We start from the raw sequence: 21,105 nt of genomic DNA on the forward strand, positions 1-21,105 counted from the left end.
CAGCCAGTGACTGTTCTTGTAGGGATCAATTCATTGTTCTCATTCCTTACAACAGTCATCCCTCCTTTCTTAGGCACTGTCTGAACTGGACTCACCCAAGCACTGTCTGAAATAGGATAAATCATCCCAGCATCCAGCAACTTCACCACCTCCTTCCTCACTACCTCCTTCATAGTGGGATTGAGTCTTCTCTGTGGTTGCCTCACTGGTTTAACCTCCTCTTCCATCAATATCTTATGAGTGCAGAAGGAAGAGTTGATACCCTTAATATCTGAAAATGACCAACCCATGGCTGTCTTGTTCTTCTTGAGCACCTCAACTAACTTCACTTCCTCCCTTTCAGACAACAATGCATTGATAATGGCTGGGTATGTTTGATCATCTCCAAGGAACACATATTTAAGATTTGAAGGAAATTCCTTCAGTTCCACCTTAGGTGCTCCCTTAGGAATGTCATCTACCTTCTTTTCCAACTCTTCAACCACTGGTTTCTCCTGATAATATTCCCCACTTATCTCTTCCTTAAATTTGTCTTCCTCAAATGACAAGTCTTCTTCTCCTCACTTCTTCCACTACCTCCTGTATGATATCAATTCTGAAACAATCCTCCACATCTACATGATGTTTAATGGCTTCAAACACATCTATTGTAATTGTTTCTTCATTCACCCTTAGCATCAGCTTCCCTTGTTCAACATCAATCAGGGATCTGGCAGTTGCTAAGAATGGCTTCCCTAGAAGTAGAGGGCTTTCAGTATCTTCTTCTTCCATATCAAGTATCACAAAGTCCACAGGAAAAATGAATTTATCCACCTTGACCAGAACATCTTCTACCACCCCTTCTGGTCTCTTGATGGATCTATCTGCTAGATGCAGAATAACATTGTTATCTTTCAACTTGTTAATCCCCAAAGCTCTATAGACAGACAATGGCATCAAATTTATGCTGGCCCCCAAATCACACAGTGCTTTTCCTACTTCCACATCTCCAATGGCAATAGGGATGCTGAAACTTCCTGGATCTTTTAACTTTGGAGGAAGCTTCTTCTGAATCAGGGCACTACATTCCTCTGTTAATGCCACAGTCTCACCATCCTTCAACTTCCTCTTCTTAGACAGAAGATCCTTTATGAATTTTGCATAGTGTGGCATGTTCTCCAAAGCTTCAGCAAATGGAATGTTGATCTGCAACTTCTTGAAAATATCCAGAAACCTTGCATAATGCTGCTTCTGAATTTCCTGCTTCAACCGTTGAGGATAAGGAACTTTGGCATATGGAAACAAATTAATTGGCTGGTCTTGCTTATCAGCCATTTTCTTCTTCTCCCACTTCATCAACTTCTTGGGTGAAGAATTATTTTCAACTACTGCCTCATCTTCTTTCTTATATTTCTCAACTTTTTCTTCTTCTTCTTTTTCAACAACAACATCTTCGATGACAACTTCCTCCTCATCTTTCTTTTCTTCCACTTTCTTCTTAACCGGTTGAAGCACAAGCCCACTTCTTGTAATTATGGACTTGCAATGCTCCTTTGGATTCACCATGGTATCACCAGGGAACTTTCCCTGTGGCCTCTCAGATATCTGTCTAGACAACTGCCCAATTGTGTCTCCAAATTCCGGATAGATGCTTCCTGGTTCCTGAATGCTGTTTTTGTCTCTTGCATGGAAGAAAAAGTTTCCTCTCTGAAAGAATTTGACCCCTGAATATAATCTTGAGTAGTCTTAGATAACTAGGCAAAATCTTTCTCCTATGCAGAGGTATCACCTTGTTGTGATGAGTGTGTTGAAAGAGGATGCAGTGGAGGATTCAACTGATGATTGGAACTGTAATTGAACCCTGGGTGTTGATTCTTATTCTTCCATGGTGAAATATACATATTTCGCCCCTGGTTGTTGTGGTTCCTCTGATCATACCATACCCCATTCACTTCTGCTTGTTCAACTGATCCCCCGTAATCACAATCATCCGTAACATGGCTCTTCCCACAAATGGCACACACAGAATTAGTGTCCACAGAAGCAACCTTCTGATAAGATAGCTGCTTAGTGAGAGCATCCAGTTGTTGTTGTTGTTTCTGCATCTGCATCATCTGCATCATTCTTGGCTAACAAAGCATCATAGCCATCAAGTTTTATAATTCCCGTTCTTCTGTCATTCACTGGAGCATTGTCAAACTCCTAAGATGCTAGGGACTCAAATATGTCAAGGGCCTCCTGAGGGGTCTTGGTTGTCAATGAACCACCAGCGGTGGCTGACACGAGCTGTCGAACTCGCGCAAATTAAAAATTAATTCTTTAGGGTCCAGAAAATTTGTAGTAGAGTGGAAACCCTAAGTCGTCTCTCTCAAGGAAATTGCTTAGGTAAAAATCGTTTATGATGACAGAAGATAAAAGGGGGGTTTGTTTTGATTTCAGTTTAAAAAGGCAGAAGATAAAATTGGATGTAAAATTCATAATTAAAGACAACCAACCTAAGGTTTGGGATCCATGGACGTCTTTCCTAGGATAAGAAGATATCAGAATCGTGATTGATTTGTCAATCGGATTACAATCCTTATTTCCAATTGACAACCCTCTCTAAGCGATCGCTTAGCATTTGATCAAAGACGATGCTTCTACTCATACAATCACAGAGTATCAGCCCGCTTGATTTAAGGTCATAGGGTCAATCAACCTAATCATCAAATCTGATGATTAATCCCTTTCCATAATCACAATCGCGAACCTCAGATTAAATATCTACGATCGCACGATATCAATCTGAGTTGGGAAGGGAAACAAAACTGATTTGAAATAAATGCAGATCCTCAAGACTAATCCATGGAATCCATTACCCTTAGGTTGATTAACAGGTTCTTAGCCTCGCATGGCTAAGGTTAACATAATTGAAATAAAAAGAAGAAGAAGAAAAAGATGAAGAACGCAATTGAATAAAAACTCAGAGAGAACTTTTCTGTTGTCAAAAACTGACTGCCGAAGGGTTTCCTAGAGTCTCCCTTAAATAGCCGTCACGCAGGACGGCTAGGGTTTCACCGCTTCAGCCCAAACATAAAATAAAAGCTGAATAAAATAAAATAAAACAATAAAACATGGCCTTGGGCCCTAAACACATTGGGTCCTAATGTGAATTACAAGTTCAAACGTCAAAATAAAATTCCAGCAAAACACATCATCTTGAGATCAAGTTTCGACCAACTTCCCGTCCGAATTGGGCTTCAGTAGCGGAAATAGAGATTGTAGCCCTATCTGTTAGCCGCAAAAAGCAACAAGAAAGGAGTCAATCGGACATCTGTAGAGTGAGATATGGTCAAAATACGGAAGTAGTGTAAATCTGGAAAATTATGACGAAAATCAATTAAACTCAACTAAAATCTAAAATTGTGAATTGACCCAAAAGACCTTTATTTAATTCAAATAAATCATAAAAATACCAACCAAGAGTAATAAATAAGTGTAACAAAATATGAGTTATCAGTGGCATTCACCAATGTCCTAGTGTTGGTTGTCAACCCTTGGAGAAATATTGCTGCTTGATTCCACACTTCTATACCATGTTGTGGACATTTCCTCAAAAGTGTCTTGAACCTCTCCCAAGCCTCATAGATAGACTCTGACTCTTTTTGCTTGAACCCTGTGATCTCATCCTTCAATTTCTCCCTCTTGGATGCTGAAAAGAACCTGGCTAAGAACTTGGTCTGCAGATCATCCTAAGTTGTGATACTTCCTTGTGGTAGTGACTGTAACCATCTCCTGCCATCATCCTTCAGTGAATGAGTGAACAACCTCAACAAGATAGCATCTCTGGTCATCCCATTGATTTTCACAGTATCACTCAACAGTAAAAAAAATTTCAATGTGCAGGTATGGATCTTCTGCACTGGTTCCAGCAAACTGTTCCTTCTGCACCAATTGTACTAGAGCAGGCTTCAATTCGAAATTGTTGGGCTCCACTGTAGGTCTAACAACACTCCCAATGGGTGGGATGACAGTGGGAGTCATGTAATCTCCCAGTGTCCTCTGTGGTGGTGGTGGTCTGTGATTTTCTGCCATAATTTCTTCTTGAATTGTCACACTTGATTCACCTATTTCTTGTAACTGTCTTCTTCTTACTGCCTTCATGTTCTTCCTAATTGTCCTTTCTAATTCTGGGTCAAACAACAGAGAATTTAGATCAATAGTACCTCGCATACACCATAATTGAATTTGAACAAAAATTCACACAAAAATATAAAGTGCTGAAAAATAAAAGATTCAATCTCTAATACTAATGGTGTCTGTCAATGTTGAAGAACAAATCCCCGGCAACGGCGCCAAAAACTTGTTGTGTATTTAGCAAGTGTACTAGTCACACAAGTAATAAAATGATGAGTAAAGATCGTTCCCACGAGGATTTGTGTTCAAACACCGACTAACCATATATACTTAAGTTGAATCAACAAAAGATTATTGATTGCATTGATTTCTTGTCACCAGAAATTAAATTGAATTGAATTAAAACTTAATAAACAAATAAAATGTAAATTATAATTTAAACAAGTACTCAGATATCAATTTCCCTCAAGCATGAACTTATGTATGAATCAATTCCTCTAATGAGTTATCTTCCATGTGATGTTAATCAACCTTTTTCTTATCATCAAGATGTAATCTCTTACTATCCTGATTGATACATTAATTAGAAACCCCAATCCCTTGGTGATTCCCATCTTAATACATGCATTAAATACTAAGATCTTAAGATCACATCAGAATCCTAGCATCAATCCCTTGAACACTAGAACACTGATGATGAAGTTGTCAATTACAGAAACAATGTAAACATCCATGTTCTACACTATTCCCTTGATAGAAAGAATTAATAAAGTCAACTTCATATCATCACATAAAAGATAAACAAAGTATACAATTAACCATTCATAAATTCACACTTGAGTTCCATTGAATCAGACTACAAAGGACTCTACTCAGACATAATTAAAGAATAAACAAGAGAAGAGAAAAGATCAAACTCCATTGTCATGATGGTTGAGTCTTCAATCTTCAATTACAATTACATAAAATGTACTAACTAATACAAAAACTAATCCTAAAGAATTTAGAAAGTCAAAGAAAGTGAAGAGTCAGATCAGAGGATCTGAGATATGATGATAGAGAATGTGAAGGCACTTGCCCTTTTATAGAGTCACAAAATACAACTGAATAATAACCAGAAACTGACATGGGCGCTAAAACGTTCACCGTTGGACGTTTTAGCGTCCATGTTTGACGGATGCCCAACTTCTTTTAACTGTCTTCAACGCTAAAACATTTGAATTGGACGTTTTAGCGTTCAAGACCAAAAACTTTTCCAATAGCAAAGCGCTAAAACGTTTGATCAGGAAGTTTTAGCGCTCATCACCAGCACTTTTTGTCTTCAGTTTGTAGTAGCGCACTAAAACGTTCTGTTTGGACGTTTTAGCGCTCAACACTTAGCATTCCCTCTTTCTTCAGAATCTTCTTTCTTTTCTCTATTGCTCCTTGAGCTTCATTTTCCTACAAGACAATGTAAATTTTCAACAAAGCTTTCAGAACTTGTACTTAAGGGTTTTCCAGGACATTAACCTCTTTTTCATCCATTTAATCACACAAATTGATACTAATTCATGCTTAAAAACCTGATGAACTAAGGGTTTATCACTGGATGCTAAGACCAAGGAGTGTGTTTATCTCGGCTCACCAAAGGAGGAGTTTAGCTATCGTCTTTGGGACCTCATCAACAAGAAGGTTGTGACGAGCCGAGAGATAGTGTTCATGGAGAGTCAGACTATTGAGGACATAAAAAGCCCAAGATCCGAATTGTTGTTAGTCATGAAGACCCCGTCTCCCCTATTCGAGCTGAAGCAGGGGAAGAATCTAATCAATAGATCACTGAGGGTGGACAACATGATGAGCCACCAACTAAAGGTGAGACAGTATCAGAACATCTGGAAGTCCGAGATGAAATAGAAGAACCGGGTTCTTAGGAGAAATCACAAACTCGGTAATCCATTCGAGTTAGACGCCCTTCCACTAGATATCGTGCAGATGAGTATAGAGTCGTTGCAGAAGAAGGAAAGCCTCAGAATTATGAAGATGCAGTGAATAGTGATGGAAAGGAAGAGTGGAGAAAGCCATGCAAGATGAAATGAAATCTTTGTATGAGAATCACACCTTTGATTTGGTCGAGTTATCAAAGGGCAGACGAGCTTGAAGAACAAATGGGTATAATAACTCAAGGTGGAAGAGAACAACCCGAAGCGAGGTATAAAGCCTTGATTATAGTAAAAGGATGCAATCAAAAGAAAGCCATACACTTTGAGGAGATATTCTTACCAATGGTGAAGATGGTGTCAAACTGAACTGTTCTACGCATAGCGGCCACTCAAGACTTGGAGGTCGAATAGCTGGATGTTAAGAAAGCCTTTCCTCATAGAGACTTGGAAGAATAAATATACATGGAACAACTTGAAGGTTTTGAAGTTTCATGTAAAGAACAATTGGCATGCCGACTTAAAAAGAATTTGTACGGTCTGAAGCAAGCACCCTGGCAGTGGTACAGAAAGTTCGAGTCCTTCATGACTCAACACGACTTTAAGAAGACTCAAGCAGATCATTGTGTTTTTATCAAGAGGTATGATGCCGACGTCATCATCCTCTTACTCTACGTAGATGTCATACTAATAGTGGCAAAAAACACGATGAAGATTAATGCCCTCAAGAAAGCCTTGAGCAAGTCATTCACTATAAAAGATCTTGGCCCAGCAAGGCAGATTCTCGGTTTGAAGATTGGCTGGGATCGTTCAAAGAAACTGTTGTGGCTATCTCAAGAGAAATACATAAAGAAAATCCTAAAGGGGTTCAATATAGACCAATCCAAGATGGTCTCAACACTCCTCTGGCTGGACACTTCACGTGGAGTCAGAAATAGGATCCAACCAGTCAAGAAGAAAGAGATGAGATATCTAAGGTTCCATATCAGTCAATTGTAGGCAGTCTTATGTATGCCATGATATGCACAAGGCCCGACCTTGCTCATGCAGTCGGGGTTGTAAGCCAGTTTCTGTCGAACCCGGGCAAGGAACATTGGGATGCTGTCAGATAGATATTTAGATATCTCAAAGGCACAGTAAACAAGTGTTTGGGCTTTGGGAGAGGAAAACCCGAGTTAGAAGCCCACTCGTATTCTGACCTGGGTGGAGATGACGACTCGAGGAAGTCGACCACATGTTACCTCACTACCTTTGCAGGGGGAGCTATTTCATGGCAGTCTAAACTCCATAAGTCTGTCTCCCTGTCCATTACCCAAACCTAGTCCATTGCTACAACAGAGGCATGAGCTAGTGTGGATGAAGAATTTTCTACAGGAGCTCAGCCATAGTCAAGAGAAGTATGTGTTAAAGTGTGATAGCCAGAGTGCTATATATTTAGCAAAGAACTCAACTTTCCATGCACATTCAAAGAACATAGAAGTGTGGTACCATTGGATTCTAGATGTGATAGAAGAGAAGTTTCTACAGCTTGACAAGGTGCATACCAAATTGATATGGTCGAACATGGTGACTGTAACACCCCGTATATATCCGGTAATGTTATCATAATATCGTATTAAGCTGCGCTTAATTAAAAATGCGGAATTACTTTTTCTTTTCAATTATGATGCCATTAACATTACCAACTTGCTTAATAATCAATTAATAAAACATCGCATGTATGTAATTGCAATAAAATAGCTAACTGAAATACCTCATAACATAGATAATATAAGTGTGGCTCTAGTCACGGAACTACAACAATGTAGACCGGACCATCTAACAGTTTATACAGCTTCAATCTAAAAAGTACTAACAGAGAGTGTCATGGACAATCCCCATGCTCACTCAAATAAGGAAACATGCCCAACATCAGTCTCAACAACAACATAATGATAAAAGGCATAAAACATAATCAGCATCAATATCCAGTCATGCTAACAAATAAGCAGAAACAACATAATCAGCTAAGGTTCGGCCTCCTGCCGCCTGAGGCATCAGTACCCATATTACCTGATCCTGAAATAAGCATTCCCCAAACGTGGGGTAAGATCTCTAATCTAGAAATCTCAGTAAGTCAGTGAGTCCTCAAGGATCTTCCACCCCAAGCTCACTTACATGTGCAATATAAGTTTAAAAGCAGTTTATCCTTTATCATTTCTAAAACAATGCAATGCAGCAGATAATCATGCCATGTGTGTCAATACTAATCTACTGGCCAGAGACAGTGCAGATATACGTCTATCACCTACACACCGTGCAAGTACCACTTGCATTCACCCCGGTACACCGTCTTGTATGGCGCTACATACTCAGGCTTCCCGTCAAGATGAAACAACACATGCATATTAAAAGCCATTACATGTAAAGTTTAATCAACATATCAAATATCCAAAAGCATGTACACAGCATGCATAAACCATACCCCCATGGGACATGGTGGAACCACAACATGGCTAAACCGAGGACACGAAAGCTTACCTCGCAAGCTAGCTATCCAATAACCAAGAGTCCACAGCTCAACGTCCAAACACAGCAGATTCACAATCTGTTATGGACCAACATTATATTAATAAACATGTACCACATGCATTCAACTTAAAGACAACGTCTTTCCTTACGTTTTACGTCTTAAGGCTCCATACCAAGCCATAAGTCCTTAATCACAACAATTCTGACTTAGTTTAATTAAAACAGAAGTTCAACTTCATCAATCTAGGGTCCACAAACCCCCAATAGCCTACTGTCCTCACAGCACAGCTACTGTTCTTCGAAATCCCAGAATATCCGGATATCCCTCGGGACCATATCCGGATATGCAATATCCGGATATCCAGAATCCCATATCCGGATATCTAATATCCGGATACTCAAAACCCATATCTGGATATCACATATCCGGATATTCATCGGGCACATATCCGGATATTTCACGACAGAATGCAGAAAATGCATTTCGTGAAAATATCCTTCCAAGGTTGGGTTTTTAACGATTTAAAGCACCTAAACATGTATTTCTAGGTGTGTTCAACATTACCCAACAACAAGTTATCATCTTTAAGCCTTAACATGCATCAAGCTTTCCTTTTTAAGCATTAAACTCATGATCAAAGGTTGGTACACATACCAAAGGCTTAAAACAGAAGAAGAGGTTGCTCTTTGGAGCTCACAATCAGCCCCTCAAGACTGACTCAACAAGGTGCACGAAAATGGATCACAAGCTTAGACCTTTCAACACAAAGGAAGCTTCTTGGACCTCACAATGCCAAAACAAAGGCTCCCACAAACAACCAACCCAAGTCAGCCTCAAAACCTCACACACAACAGCTCTCTCAACTCAGAAAAGACCAGCAATGGAGTCCCAAAGCTAGCTCTCACCCTCACCAAGTGTCTCCCAAGTGAAAGTGTGAAGAAAAATCAAGAAAGGAAGTGTCTTGGACCCAAAATGGAGAAGAAATCCCAAGGAGCAGCCAAGCTGATCAGCCACCCTCACACACTCACGTAGAGAAAGCAATATGGCCTAGGGTTTAGTGCCCACTAAGGCTTATATAGCCCACTTAAAGATTAACACACAATATTAATTTTAATTGCTACGCTTAGCATTTTAATTCCAAACTTTGGAATCTAAAACTACACATTTTTCCAAGAATTAACATGTTTTTCTTATAATTTTCTGGGCACTTTTCCGGTACGCGCTTTTCCAAGCCAGTACCGGTTTCTAACACCAGTTCTCATTATCTGGACTTGAAACTCGTTTTACAAGTCCTACATATCATTCTAGTAATTATCATTCACTTATTATAATTTTCTGGGATACTTTTCCGGTACGCATTTATACCGACTAGCAGAACCGGTATCTGCACTTTTCTTCCGAAAAGCGACTTTCAGCATTATTACTCACTTACTATAATTATTAAAGCCTCATAATAATTATTAGGGTCAATTATGGAATCATTTCCTATTTTCTCATAATTTATTAACTAAATTCCTTAATTAACGGTGCGGGTTCTTACAATGACCAAGACGATTCCAACATGGAGGTTTGAAGATTGTTGTGAAGGTGCCAGGTTGACGGTCCCGACCCCATACACCGGATGAATGGGAGCTTGGATATCCTCCCTTATGGGCACGGAGGGGGAGATTTGTTGGGTCTATGACTCATGTTGGACCCTACCCAAATTAATGGGTGCCCTAATCTCTTGTTTATAAGAGAAACTTAGATGTTGAGCCGTCATAGAGAGAAGACAAAAAATTAGAAAAAAAACGTGCAGGAGAAAAACGCAAGCCAGAGACGAAGATTTTCTAAGAAAAAACTCAGCGCGATCGCTGAAGAAGAAGATTACCCTATATAGTAAGATTCCATATCCCTTTTACAGAGAAAAATACTTGTGTGAGACACTTGTGAGTAGATCCATGCTTTAGAGGGTGAAGTCCTCTTGTTATTGACGCAGAGAGAATCTTTTGTAATCTCATTATTCGTAGTGGACATTTTTCGGGACTTGATGCCACGATTTTTATTCTTGACATCGAAGAGGTTTTCCACGTTAAAATTTTTGGTGTTCTCTTTCTTCTTATCTCTTTTTTTTTTAATTTGTTTTATTGTTACTGTTCACTGTCTCTTTCGCAAGCTAACCTGAACAAGGCCAGGTTGAAGATTGCTGAGCTTCGAGACACAACCAGTTACAGTATTATTTTAGAGAGCGGTTATACTTACTATAATTTTAGGATTATGACTCTTATTACTTGTTTGGTTACTGTTTGATCAACTTGAAATCAACGGTTGAAAAAGAATTAAATGCTGTTGATTTCAAATTGATCCAATGGTAACCAAACAAGTTGTAATAGTGATAATCCTAAGATGATAGTAAGTATAAACTTTCCCATTATTAACAATGTCATTTTCTACTTACTATCTCATACTATTTCTATTAATCTAATGGTAACAGAGCTAATAATAAAAAGTAAGAAGTAATAAATATAATCAACCTCATTATTCATATCATTAATCTCATATATATTTTTAATTTTAATAAGAGAATCTGTACTATAGTCTACACGAATAATAAAAATTTACTACTGGTTTAGCCGGTGGCTGACATTACATCACAATAGAGGAGGGGAGGGTAATTAGGTAAGTTCAACAAACATTTAAAAACCACCATTACGAAAGGTAGTAGATAGTCAATTTTATATATCTCTTAATTGGAAAATCGGAGAGAAGAAATTCACCACAATTGGAAATTTTCTTTTAGATATCAGTTTAATGCCTTCATTTAAACTAGTCATTTCAATCTAAATTTAAATTCTTCTTCTGGCCAAGTTCCCAAGGACTTAGCCCACAATTTTATTTTAATTTTTTGGATGGCTTACCTATTCGTTTAGAAGCTTGCAATTAAGGGTATTAATGGGCCAGACTGGGTTGGGTTTTGGTCTTGAAAGGTTAAGTCTGTCTTTAAATGTGTCAAACTGGCCTAGCCTGTAACCTGTTATGAATATAATTATCGACCTGTGGCCTAACTTATTTACAAAAAATAAAAGCTTGGCTTTGCCCGTTAGCCTACTAAAAAAAGACAACAAAAGTGATGATGGACCACAAAGAGGAAGTAAAAATTAGGTTGGGTTTAATAAATGAGTAGTATAAAAAATAAAAGTTAGTATATTAGTCTAACCTGATAGGCTTTAAGGCCAAGCTTTGGAATTGGAGTCTGAGGTCTTTTATTAAATGAGCTTTTGCACAAGTCCAAGTATGTATCCAACAACCAAAATAAACGAGTCAGACCAGGCCTATACAAGCCAAGCCAAAGGCCCCTGACTCTTTTAACACCCCTATTTGCAACCTGGGTTATTTACAATAAAAGAAATATGAGTAAATACCATTTTTGGTCCCTAACAAAAAACACGGTCCCCACTTTAGTCCCTTACAAAAATAAATTAGTCAGTTAGTCCCTAACAAATTCAAAGTGGACTCATTTAGTTAAAATCGTGGTCCCTCACAAATTTAAAAAAGACCCATATTAGTCCCTCAAAAAGACTAAAATGGGTCCACTTTGAATTTGTTAGGGACTAACCGACTATTTTATTTTTGTAAGGGACTAAAGTGGAGACCGTGTTTTTTGTTAGGGACCCAAAAGGGTATTTACTCAAGAAATATAGAAACAAAAAAGAATGTGTATAAGAAAAAAAAGTGATTTTAAAATGAAAAAGATTAAATTACATAAAATCACCTTATAGTTAAAGTGTCTTTTTTAAAAAATATCTTGTTCTTTAAACTCAAATAATTTGCTCTCTCCGACTTTGCAATTACAACAATTAAACATACTTTAATAATTTTGAGATAAAAATATCCATGTCTTCAACCATTCCATTATAGGATAGAGATAAATAAGCCAGACAATATCCAACTAATCATATAGGAAAACTAGACTCCAGATATGAAGAATTACATATCTGAGCTACGCTCGATGAGAAAGTGTAGAGCAAGTTAGAAAAATAAAGAGATAGTTTTAAAAACATTACAGGTAAAAGATCGTCTTCTTGTTGGTGATTATATATGCGCCTGTTAGAAAAAGATAGGAAAAGAAACTGTGAATAGGAATAAAATAATGTTTTTTGTGGCCGCTACTAGCGTAGCAAGTGATGGTGGTTGGCAAACATAGAATTTTTATGATGAAGGGAAAAAATAAAACATTAAAGTTATTGTCAACACTTATTTTGTCCTATATTTTGTAAAAGAATAACAAAAAAAATTAAAGAAGAAAGAAGGAAGAGAGGCATTTTTGAGAAAAATGGCAGCATGAGCAGTCCTGTTCCGGCTGCGATATCTCTTTCATCCACCGTCCGATCGAGCTAAATCTTTTTTAGCAAGATCTTCACTCATTTTTTTCACAATTAACGGTGGATTCATTGATTTGATGTCAATAGCATTTCCAGAAAATTCAAAATCGAACTTGTTCTCCCTAGGAGATTCTATAACAAGCAGCGATGTTGTGAGAGCCATCTTTCCCAAATGAACCGTTGGATCGTCCTCAAATCTGGTTGGAGTGTTCCTCTAGTGTCACATAAATTTCGAAAGTTAGCTTGCTGGTTTTAAGAATAGATACTATTTCTGGCAGCAGTTTTATGAGAACCATATCTCTCATTTGAACCGTTGGATCATGCTCAAATTTTGCCAATGTGTTCCTCTCTTATGATACTTCAATCTGACCAGACAGATTTTTGATATGAGTCCTATGGTGTGAGATATTAATTTCGAAAGATTGCTGTTCAATATTGAAAAAATATCAACTTTGTCCCATTTTTCCTAAGAAGCTCCACATTGAAAGGCCATCACTCGTTTTCCTTCCTCCCTTTTATAAAAAGACCTCTTTATCATCACACAACACATATTTGGAGAGAACCAAAACCAAAAGTTTAAAAAGTTTAAAAAGACACTTGGGCTTAGGATTAAAACTAAGCTAGTGTCATAGTAATTTTTCTTAGTTACTAATTTTTTATTTTTCCTTTTTTAGGAAAATTGGAGTGGCTCTCCACAACTTGACTCCAAACACCAAGTTTTGTCATGTTTGAGGTAAGTCTACTTATCTCCTATTTTTCTTACAATTGTCTATTTCTTTGCAAGCTTTTTATTTGTCTTATTAGGAATTTTCTTATATAGCTTAGAAATTTAATTGGGGATCAATTTAGCCGTGACATATTGTTAATCTCATAGTTTTTTGGGTCGTTTTAGTTGTGACAGCTTGATGACCTAAGTTTATTTAAAATTAAGAAAAAGTGTTTGACCTTTTAAATGACACAACTTATGTCATTTCACTCTCACAAAGAGGTGGGACCCACATCTTTTTTTTTGTCCACTCTCTCTCCCCTTTTATCTATCTCTTTCTCTCACTTAAAATGACACTACTTTACCTCCTTTAAAATGATACACATTTTTTCCTTAAAGTTATTATTTTGTATTAATTTACTTAATTTTCATAATTAAGGATTAATTTAGCCGTAACAACTTAATATTCTTTTACATATTTTTAGGGTTATTTTAGCTGGGACAACTTGATAACCCAAATTTATTTAAATTTGATATCATATAACAATTCTCAAAAAGATTTATTTTTAGGGTTATTTTTCATTATTATTTATTCTCTTAAAAATTGCTAATAATTTTAAAAAGATTCGCTGAGTTGAGACAGCTTGTTGATCCTGCAATTATCATTTCGGATTATTTTAGCTACGACAACTTGATGATCTGAAACCTTCAAATCTGAAAATTCTAAATGAATTATTTTCAAAAATTAAAATCAATCAAGACACAAACATTTTCTACAGAACGAAGTAGCTTAGAGTTCGTTATTGAATCAAGTGAAACGTCCGAGCCGGGCCCTTCCTGTCAAGCCCAAAAGTAAATTTTTCGTAATTCTATTTTCTTTGTAAATAATAATGTTATTTATTTCTTTGCAGTGAAATAAATATTTAAAAGTTAGTCAATAATTCGCACAATTTAGTTTAAGGTAACCGTTTTTTTAAATGGGTGGTGTAGGATGCTAACATCTTTTCTACTCGTAATCGACTCTCGAATCCATTTTTTGTTTTCAAAGAGCAATTTTCAAACAAAAGGATTTTTTTTAGTGTTTTCACATATCTATTTTCAAATATCAATTTTCAAAGAAAAGGATTTTTTTAATGTTTTCCCAAATAAATCTTGTTGGTGACTCCATTATTTTTAAATTTTCAAATTTTTTGTCGTCATATCGCGATCTAGTTGCGACAATTATATGTGTTATTAAGATTAATGAAAGAGATAAACTATTATAAATTTTTTTAGGGAGAGACTACCTATTAATACTAATAATCTATTATTATTAAAAAATATCATTTTATATATATATAATAATAATAATAAAAATTAAAATTTAGGGAGTGGCTATCGCTATCATTATCTCTCCCCTAGATCCCCAAGTGACAATAATGTCATGAGTGGGTTAGAAAAAGGATACTTTTATCTTTAAAAATATGTTGACTATTGTAATATCAAGTTATAAGGGGATACATTATTTGAGTTGTAACTACAAGGTGTTTGAAAAGACACCTAATTACAATGTGATTTTCCATAATTCAGATAAGAAAAAAAAAGTTAAAAATGTTTTGCCATTAAATTTTCATGTTTGTTTTAATATATGTCATAATCCATTTTTCCAACAGCTTAAATTATTGGATGCACATGACCACTTACATTATGATTTCACTTTTGATCTTTTTTTGAAGTTTGAGGTGTGGATAATACATAGGGTCAATTATTATGACCTTATATATTAAAATTAACTTTTTTTATTAGAAGGATGAGGGTAGCTGTAAGAACCCGCACCGTTAATTAAGAAAATTAATTAATTAATTATGTGAAATTAGGAAATAATTCTATTAATAATTATTATGAGGCTTAAATAATTATGGTAAGTGTTTTATAATGCTGAAAGTCGCTTTTCTGACGAAAAGTGCAAATACTGGTTCTGCTACTCGGTATAAATGCGTACCGATGAAGTATCCCGGAAAATTATGAAAAGTGTGTATATGTCACTAGAATAATATATAGGACTTGTAAAACAAGTTTCAAGTTAAAATAAGGAGAACTGGTGCCAGAACTGATACTGGCTATGGAAGAGCGCGTACCGGAAAGGTGCTACGAAAAATAAAATAAAAATATGATAAATCTTAGAAAAATGAGTAGGTTCAGAATCCTAAGTTTGGGATTAAAATGCTAAGCGTAGCTATTAGTGCTAATACTACGTTATTAAGTTTAAGCGGCCTATAAATAGACCCTTCACACAACCCTAGGTTGATCCTCCAACCTTTATGTGTGAGTTTTTGGTTGCTGCTGGTGTCTTCATACTTGTCACCTTGTTCCTTCAAGAAAATTCCTCCATATGTCACCATTTCTCTTTGATTCTTCCTCTTTCACCTTGTAAACACTAGAGTGAGTGCCTTGTGAGGGTGAAGTTCAGCTTTTGCTGAGTTGAGGGTACTGTCTGGGAAGAGTTTGAGGGCTGACTTGTTGGTTTGGGTGGTGGGGGTCATCTTCTTGGCTTGTGGAGCTTCAAGAAGCTTTCTTTGTGAAGAAAGGACCCAACTTTGTTGGCATTTTTGTTTCCCCTGCTAGACAGATTGTAGGAGCTGAAGTGAGAGCTCCAAGAGCACCTTATTGCTCTATTTTGAGCTTGTGGAATGATCACCACCCTTGTGCTTGAGTTTTCTTTATTAAAAATGGAACCTTGATGCATGTAATGAGCTAAAGTTGATAACTTAAGGTTGGGTAATGTTAAACACACCTTAAATCGCATGTTTGAGCTTCTGTATTCATGAAATGAACCACCTTTGGGAAGGATATCTTGCGAAATGCAGAACTGCATTCTGTCGCGAAATATCTGGATATTGATATCCGGATATGGGGATCTGAATCCGGATATTGGAAGAGAGATATCCGGATATTGATATTCAGATATGCCCCCGACAAATATCCGAATATTCTGGGTTTGCGTGAACAGTAACGGTACTGTTCATACAGAACTGAGTTATGGGTTCGTGGACCCTATGTTGATGAAGTTGAACTTCTTTAATAATTAATGTAAGTCAGAATCTAAATGATTAAGGGCTTGTGGCTTTGTGAGAAGCCTAAAGACATGGAACGTATGGAAAGGCGTTGTCTTTATATTGTATGAGTGTAGAGTTGAATATTGATATGTTAATTGGTCCATAACAGACTGTGATTCTGCTGTGTTTGGACCTTGAGCTTGTGTGGACTCTTGGCATTGGATAGTTAGCTTGCAAGGTAAGCTTCCGTGTCCTCGGTTTAGCCATTGTATGTTCCACCATGTCCCATGGGGGGATGGTTTATATGCATGATGTGTTTTCATGTATTGTTTTATTGAAATGCTATGGAACTGTTAAGTGCAAAATACATATGATATGTATGTGGTGTTTCGCCTAGCCAGGGAGCCATGGGGTGGTACTGGGGGCGGTTATAGCATGGGCTGGTACTGTGTGGGTAATAGATGTATTCCTACACACATTACATGATTATCTGCTACATTGCACTATTTTTGGAACTTATACTGTTGAACTGCTTTTGAACTTATATTGCACATGTAAGTGAGCTTGGGGTGGAAGATCCTTGAGGACCCCTTGTCTTACTGGGATTTCTTTTAGAGATCTCACCCCACGTTTGGGGCACATATTTCAGGTTCAGGTAATGCAGGGGTTGAGACCTCTAGCGGCAGGAGACCGGAGCTTAGCTGATTATATGTTGTTATGCTGCTTGTGTTGGATGCTGGATATTGATTGTTGCCTTTTATGCTTTAGTTTCATGATGTTATTGCGAGATTGTTGTGGGGCTTGTTTGCCTTATTTGGTGAGCATGTGGATTGTCCATGCCACATTGACTTGACTTTATGTTTAGTTGTTTCTAGTTATAATTAATAATGTATCAGGATATTGTTCGGACTACGTGTTGTAGATCCGTGACTTAGATACTCACATCTATGTTATGAGGTATTTCAGTTAGTTGTTGGATTGCAATCACTTACAGGCGATATTTTGTAATTGGATTTTAATAATCAACTTGGCTAAGTACAATGACGTCATAATTGAATAGAAAAAGTTATTTCGCATTTTAATATTAAGCGTGGCTTAATACGATGACATGTTAACAAACCGGGTTAACACGGGGTGTTACAGTAGCAATCAACAACGATTGTATTCTAAATTATTTGGGCATAGAGAATTTGATATTATGTGATAGGTCATTAAGAGGGGACAAACAAAGAAGGCTATCGTCAATAGGCAAAAAAATTGATTTATTGTTTTTTAAATAAAAAATTACGAATATATGGCTGTTTTGGAAATAATTACATAATTATTGCACAATCCAATCACGTCTAATTTAGGCGTTACTAAAGAGGAAGTCGCGCCTAATTTAGGTGTCACTTATCAGATGTTGACACATGTCACATTTTTTTTCTTCCAAAAAACAAAATTAACAATTTAATCGTATAACTTCTAAAGGCCATAACTTTTGACTCGGGTATCCGAATCAGGTAATTTTTTTTGATTCCACATAACTTTTCTAGATCTACGTAATGACACCTCATTTGACATATTTTATCTTTCACAAACATAATTTGAATTTGCAACAATGAGACTTTATCTTATAATCATGAGATTTTGACCCAATAAATTAATAATTAATAAGTGTGACCTAATAAATAATATTCTTTAGATTGACAAAAATTAACGGTTAAAATTTAGTAGTAACAAGTAATAAGAAAAAAGGTAGTAATTATAATATTTCCCTTATTTATTTCTATAACAGCGGGAGACAATGTAGTTTAATATAAAATAAAAAGAAAATTAATATGACAATAACATGCCCCCAAACAATATGACAATATAATTTATAAAAAAAATTATATTTGATTAAACTCCCAAATCCTAATAGTGTGTTAAATTATTAAAAAATAAATAAGAGAACATAATAAAAATAGTAAAAAGATCAGTAAATATAAATAGAATAATAATGAAGGTAAGAGTTCTTATTTTCATATCGGTATAAATTGCTATCATTAATTTCAGACCACGACTTCTAAGATAAAGTCTAATTGTTGTAAATTCAAATTGTGTTTGTGAGAGATAAAATATGCCAAATGAGGTGTCGTTGCGTAGATCTCGAAAAGTTATGTGGAATAAAAAAAAAATTACCTGATTTTGATACCCGAGTCAAAAGTAGCCTTCAGAAGTTTTACGATTAAATTGTTATTTTTTTTTTTGAAAAACAATGTGAAACGTGTCAACACCTGATGAGTGACGCCTAAATTAGGCGTGATTGCCTCTTTAGTGACACCTAAATTAGACGTGATTGGTGACGCCCAAATTGAGCGTGATATTGTGTAATAAATATGTAATTATTCTCAAAATAACCTTAAATTCGTAATTTTTTATTTAAAATACAATATATCAATTTTTTTGCCATCGCTAATAGACTAAGAAACCGAAACTATAATAAGTGGAGTAGATACCAATCTTAACCAAAAACTAAATTATTAAGATCATGAGTTTTTTTTTCACTTATATGGTACTTAGATAATTTTTATCGTAATATATGACTTTTGAATAATACTTTTTTTAGTTTTTTAAAAAATATTTTTCTAGTCTTTACAAAATTTTCTGTTTTTATATCAGTCCATCACACTACAATTTCAATTGACCTTGAAATTGACAAAAAAAATTAATATAATATTTTTTAATTAAAAAATTACGCATTTGTTACAGGTTTTGAAAAAATTACGGATCTGCTGCACAATGTCACGCCCAAAATGGGCGTCACACATGCGTCCCTGATGCCCCCCTTGAGCGTGATTGGGTCAAAAAACTCTATATAATCTCCTACCACTCTATGCACTCTTCACATCTCTTTTCTATCATCAATTCTTACATTTTACATACACAATTGTTATCTTTAATTTAGTATTTTTATTTTATTTTTTATTCCATTTAAAAATGAGTTCACATTCTGATTCTGTTCGTGTTGTGTTATATTACAATGGTAGGAAGGTAGAAGGTCGACGATGTGTCATGTTTGAAGGTGAAAAAATGCCGACACACATCAAACGCAATGCAACAATTGACGAACTGCATCAGAGAATTCGTCAGAAGTTAAGTCTTCAAGGTAACCAATGTATCACTCAGACCACAAGGTTATGGCAATCTGAACAATACATTAGTTTGCAAGTGGTTGACGATGAAGACGTGGAGATGATAATGGAAGAATTTTTCAACCAGTCAAGGAAAGATTTTCTAGAGTTATATGTGGGCATTGCCGGATCGGAGGATGTTCCATTACTGGTGAGGTCAGCTGCTTTAAATTCTCCTCGTCTTCCATCAACGTCTGCCGCTCATGCTTCTCCAGTTGCTAACATTTCTGAGGGAGATGAAAATGATCCGACTTAGAAGATGCATGACAAAGACGAAGACGACGATGATGAAAATATCGCAATGGAAGAACGTCTTCTGACTGAGGATTCTAGTGCTTCAGAAGGAGATGAAGGTGGTGATATGGGCGCGTCTCAAATCCCAGTATACCATGAACCAGTGGTCGCTGAAATCTCGCAGCTGCATGACGTTGCATCCGCACAACTAGGAAATCATCATGAAGGTAATTTATAGAATTTTTATATACCTGATTTAGGATGTTTGTATTAACATGATTTTAATTACCATACTAATTAAATCGTAATGACATAACACTAAACCCTAAGTCACTAATAATTTCATAATTATATAATAATAATAACACCTACATCTTTAACAAGTTCTTAAGACACTACAACATTCATAACATGATACACAAATTACGTAGTCACTATCACTATTTCCTAAATCACTAATATACGCTAAATCCTAATGCATAATTAAATTATAATAATAATAACTACGTAACAAAAAAATCATACTAAGTCATTACAACATTCATAGCATGGTACAAAATTCCTAAATCACTATCATTATTTTCTACGTCTCTAATATACGATAAATCCTAACATATTCGTAACGTAGCACTGTAATTTAAACGTATACATAGCAGGTATTAGGAACTTACCTAAGTGGGAAGAGCTTCGCTACGAAATATTTCGCGTACGATTGAGAGCACAACTTGGTTAGAGAGAGGTTAGAGTGAGAGTGAAATGGTAAAAATGGGAAAATAGGGAGTTTTTATGGGTTGGTGGGTGATGTAACGCCCGACCGCTTCAAGAATCAATGACTATCCCCACATGTTAACACGAGCCTTTTCAGTGTACTTTTTCCTCACTCGCACACTTCCCGGAAAAATTTCCCCGGAGGTTACCCATCCCAGAATTGCTCCAAGTCAAGCACGCTTAACTGTGGAGTTCTTCCGTTCCGGGTTACCGAAAAGTAGATGCATCTTTTTAGTATATGTAGTACCAATTAATTCTTATAAGCTATCCCAAACCGTGCAGTCTCACACCTGCACAATCTTTGGAATCCCTCTCTTTCGGGT

At 36.2% G+C, this 21,105-nt stretch overlaps 1 protein-coding gene and 1 non-coding gene across 2 annotated transcripts; one reads left to right on the forward strand and one right to left on the reverse strand.

Moving 5' to 3' along the window:
• Positions 1–215: 215 nt before the first annotated feature.
• LOC133284731 (uncharacterized) lies at positions 216–2,102 on the reverse strand (the record flags this gene model as incomplete). Its single annotated transcript, XM_061481799.1, has 4 exons — positions 1,769–2,102; positions 1,399–1,703; positions 577–1,239; positions 216–494 (listed from the first exon to the last, which is right to left on the reverse strand). Coding segments are annotated over exons 1-4 (1,581 nt in total), but the record flags the coding sequence as incomplete, so codon positions are not given.
• A 1,447-nt stretch (positions 2,103–3,549) lies between these two features.
• On the forward strand, positions 3,550–3,656 carry LOC133284732 (small nucleolar RNA R71). Its single transcript, XR_009747933.1, has one exon. It is a non-coding gene; the product is annotated as a small nucleolar RNA R71 (small nucleolar RNA).
• The last annotated feature ends 17,449 nt before the right edge of the window (positions 3,657–21,105 follow it).

Source organism: Gastrolobium bilobum, unplaced genomic scaffold (assembly GCF_033153095.1).
Source record: "Gastrolobium bilobum isolate Gb01-03AN ecotype WA unplaced genomic scaffold, APGP_CSIRO_Gbil_v1 utg8526, whole genome shotgun sequence".
Classification (NCBI taxonomy): Eukaryota; Viridiplantae; Streptophyta; class Magnoliopsida; order Fabales; family Fabaceae; genus Gastrolobium; species Gastrolobium bilobum.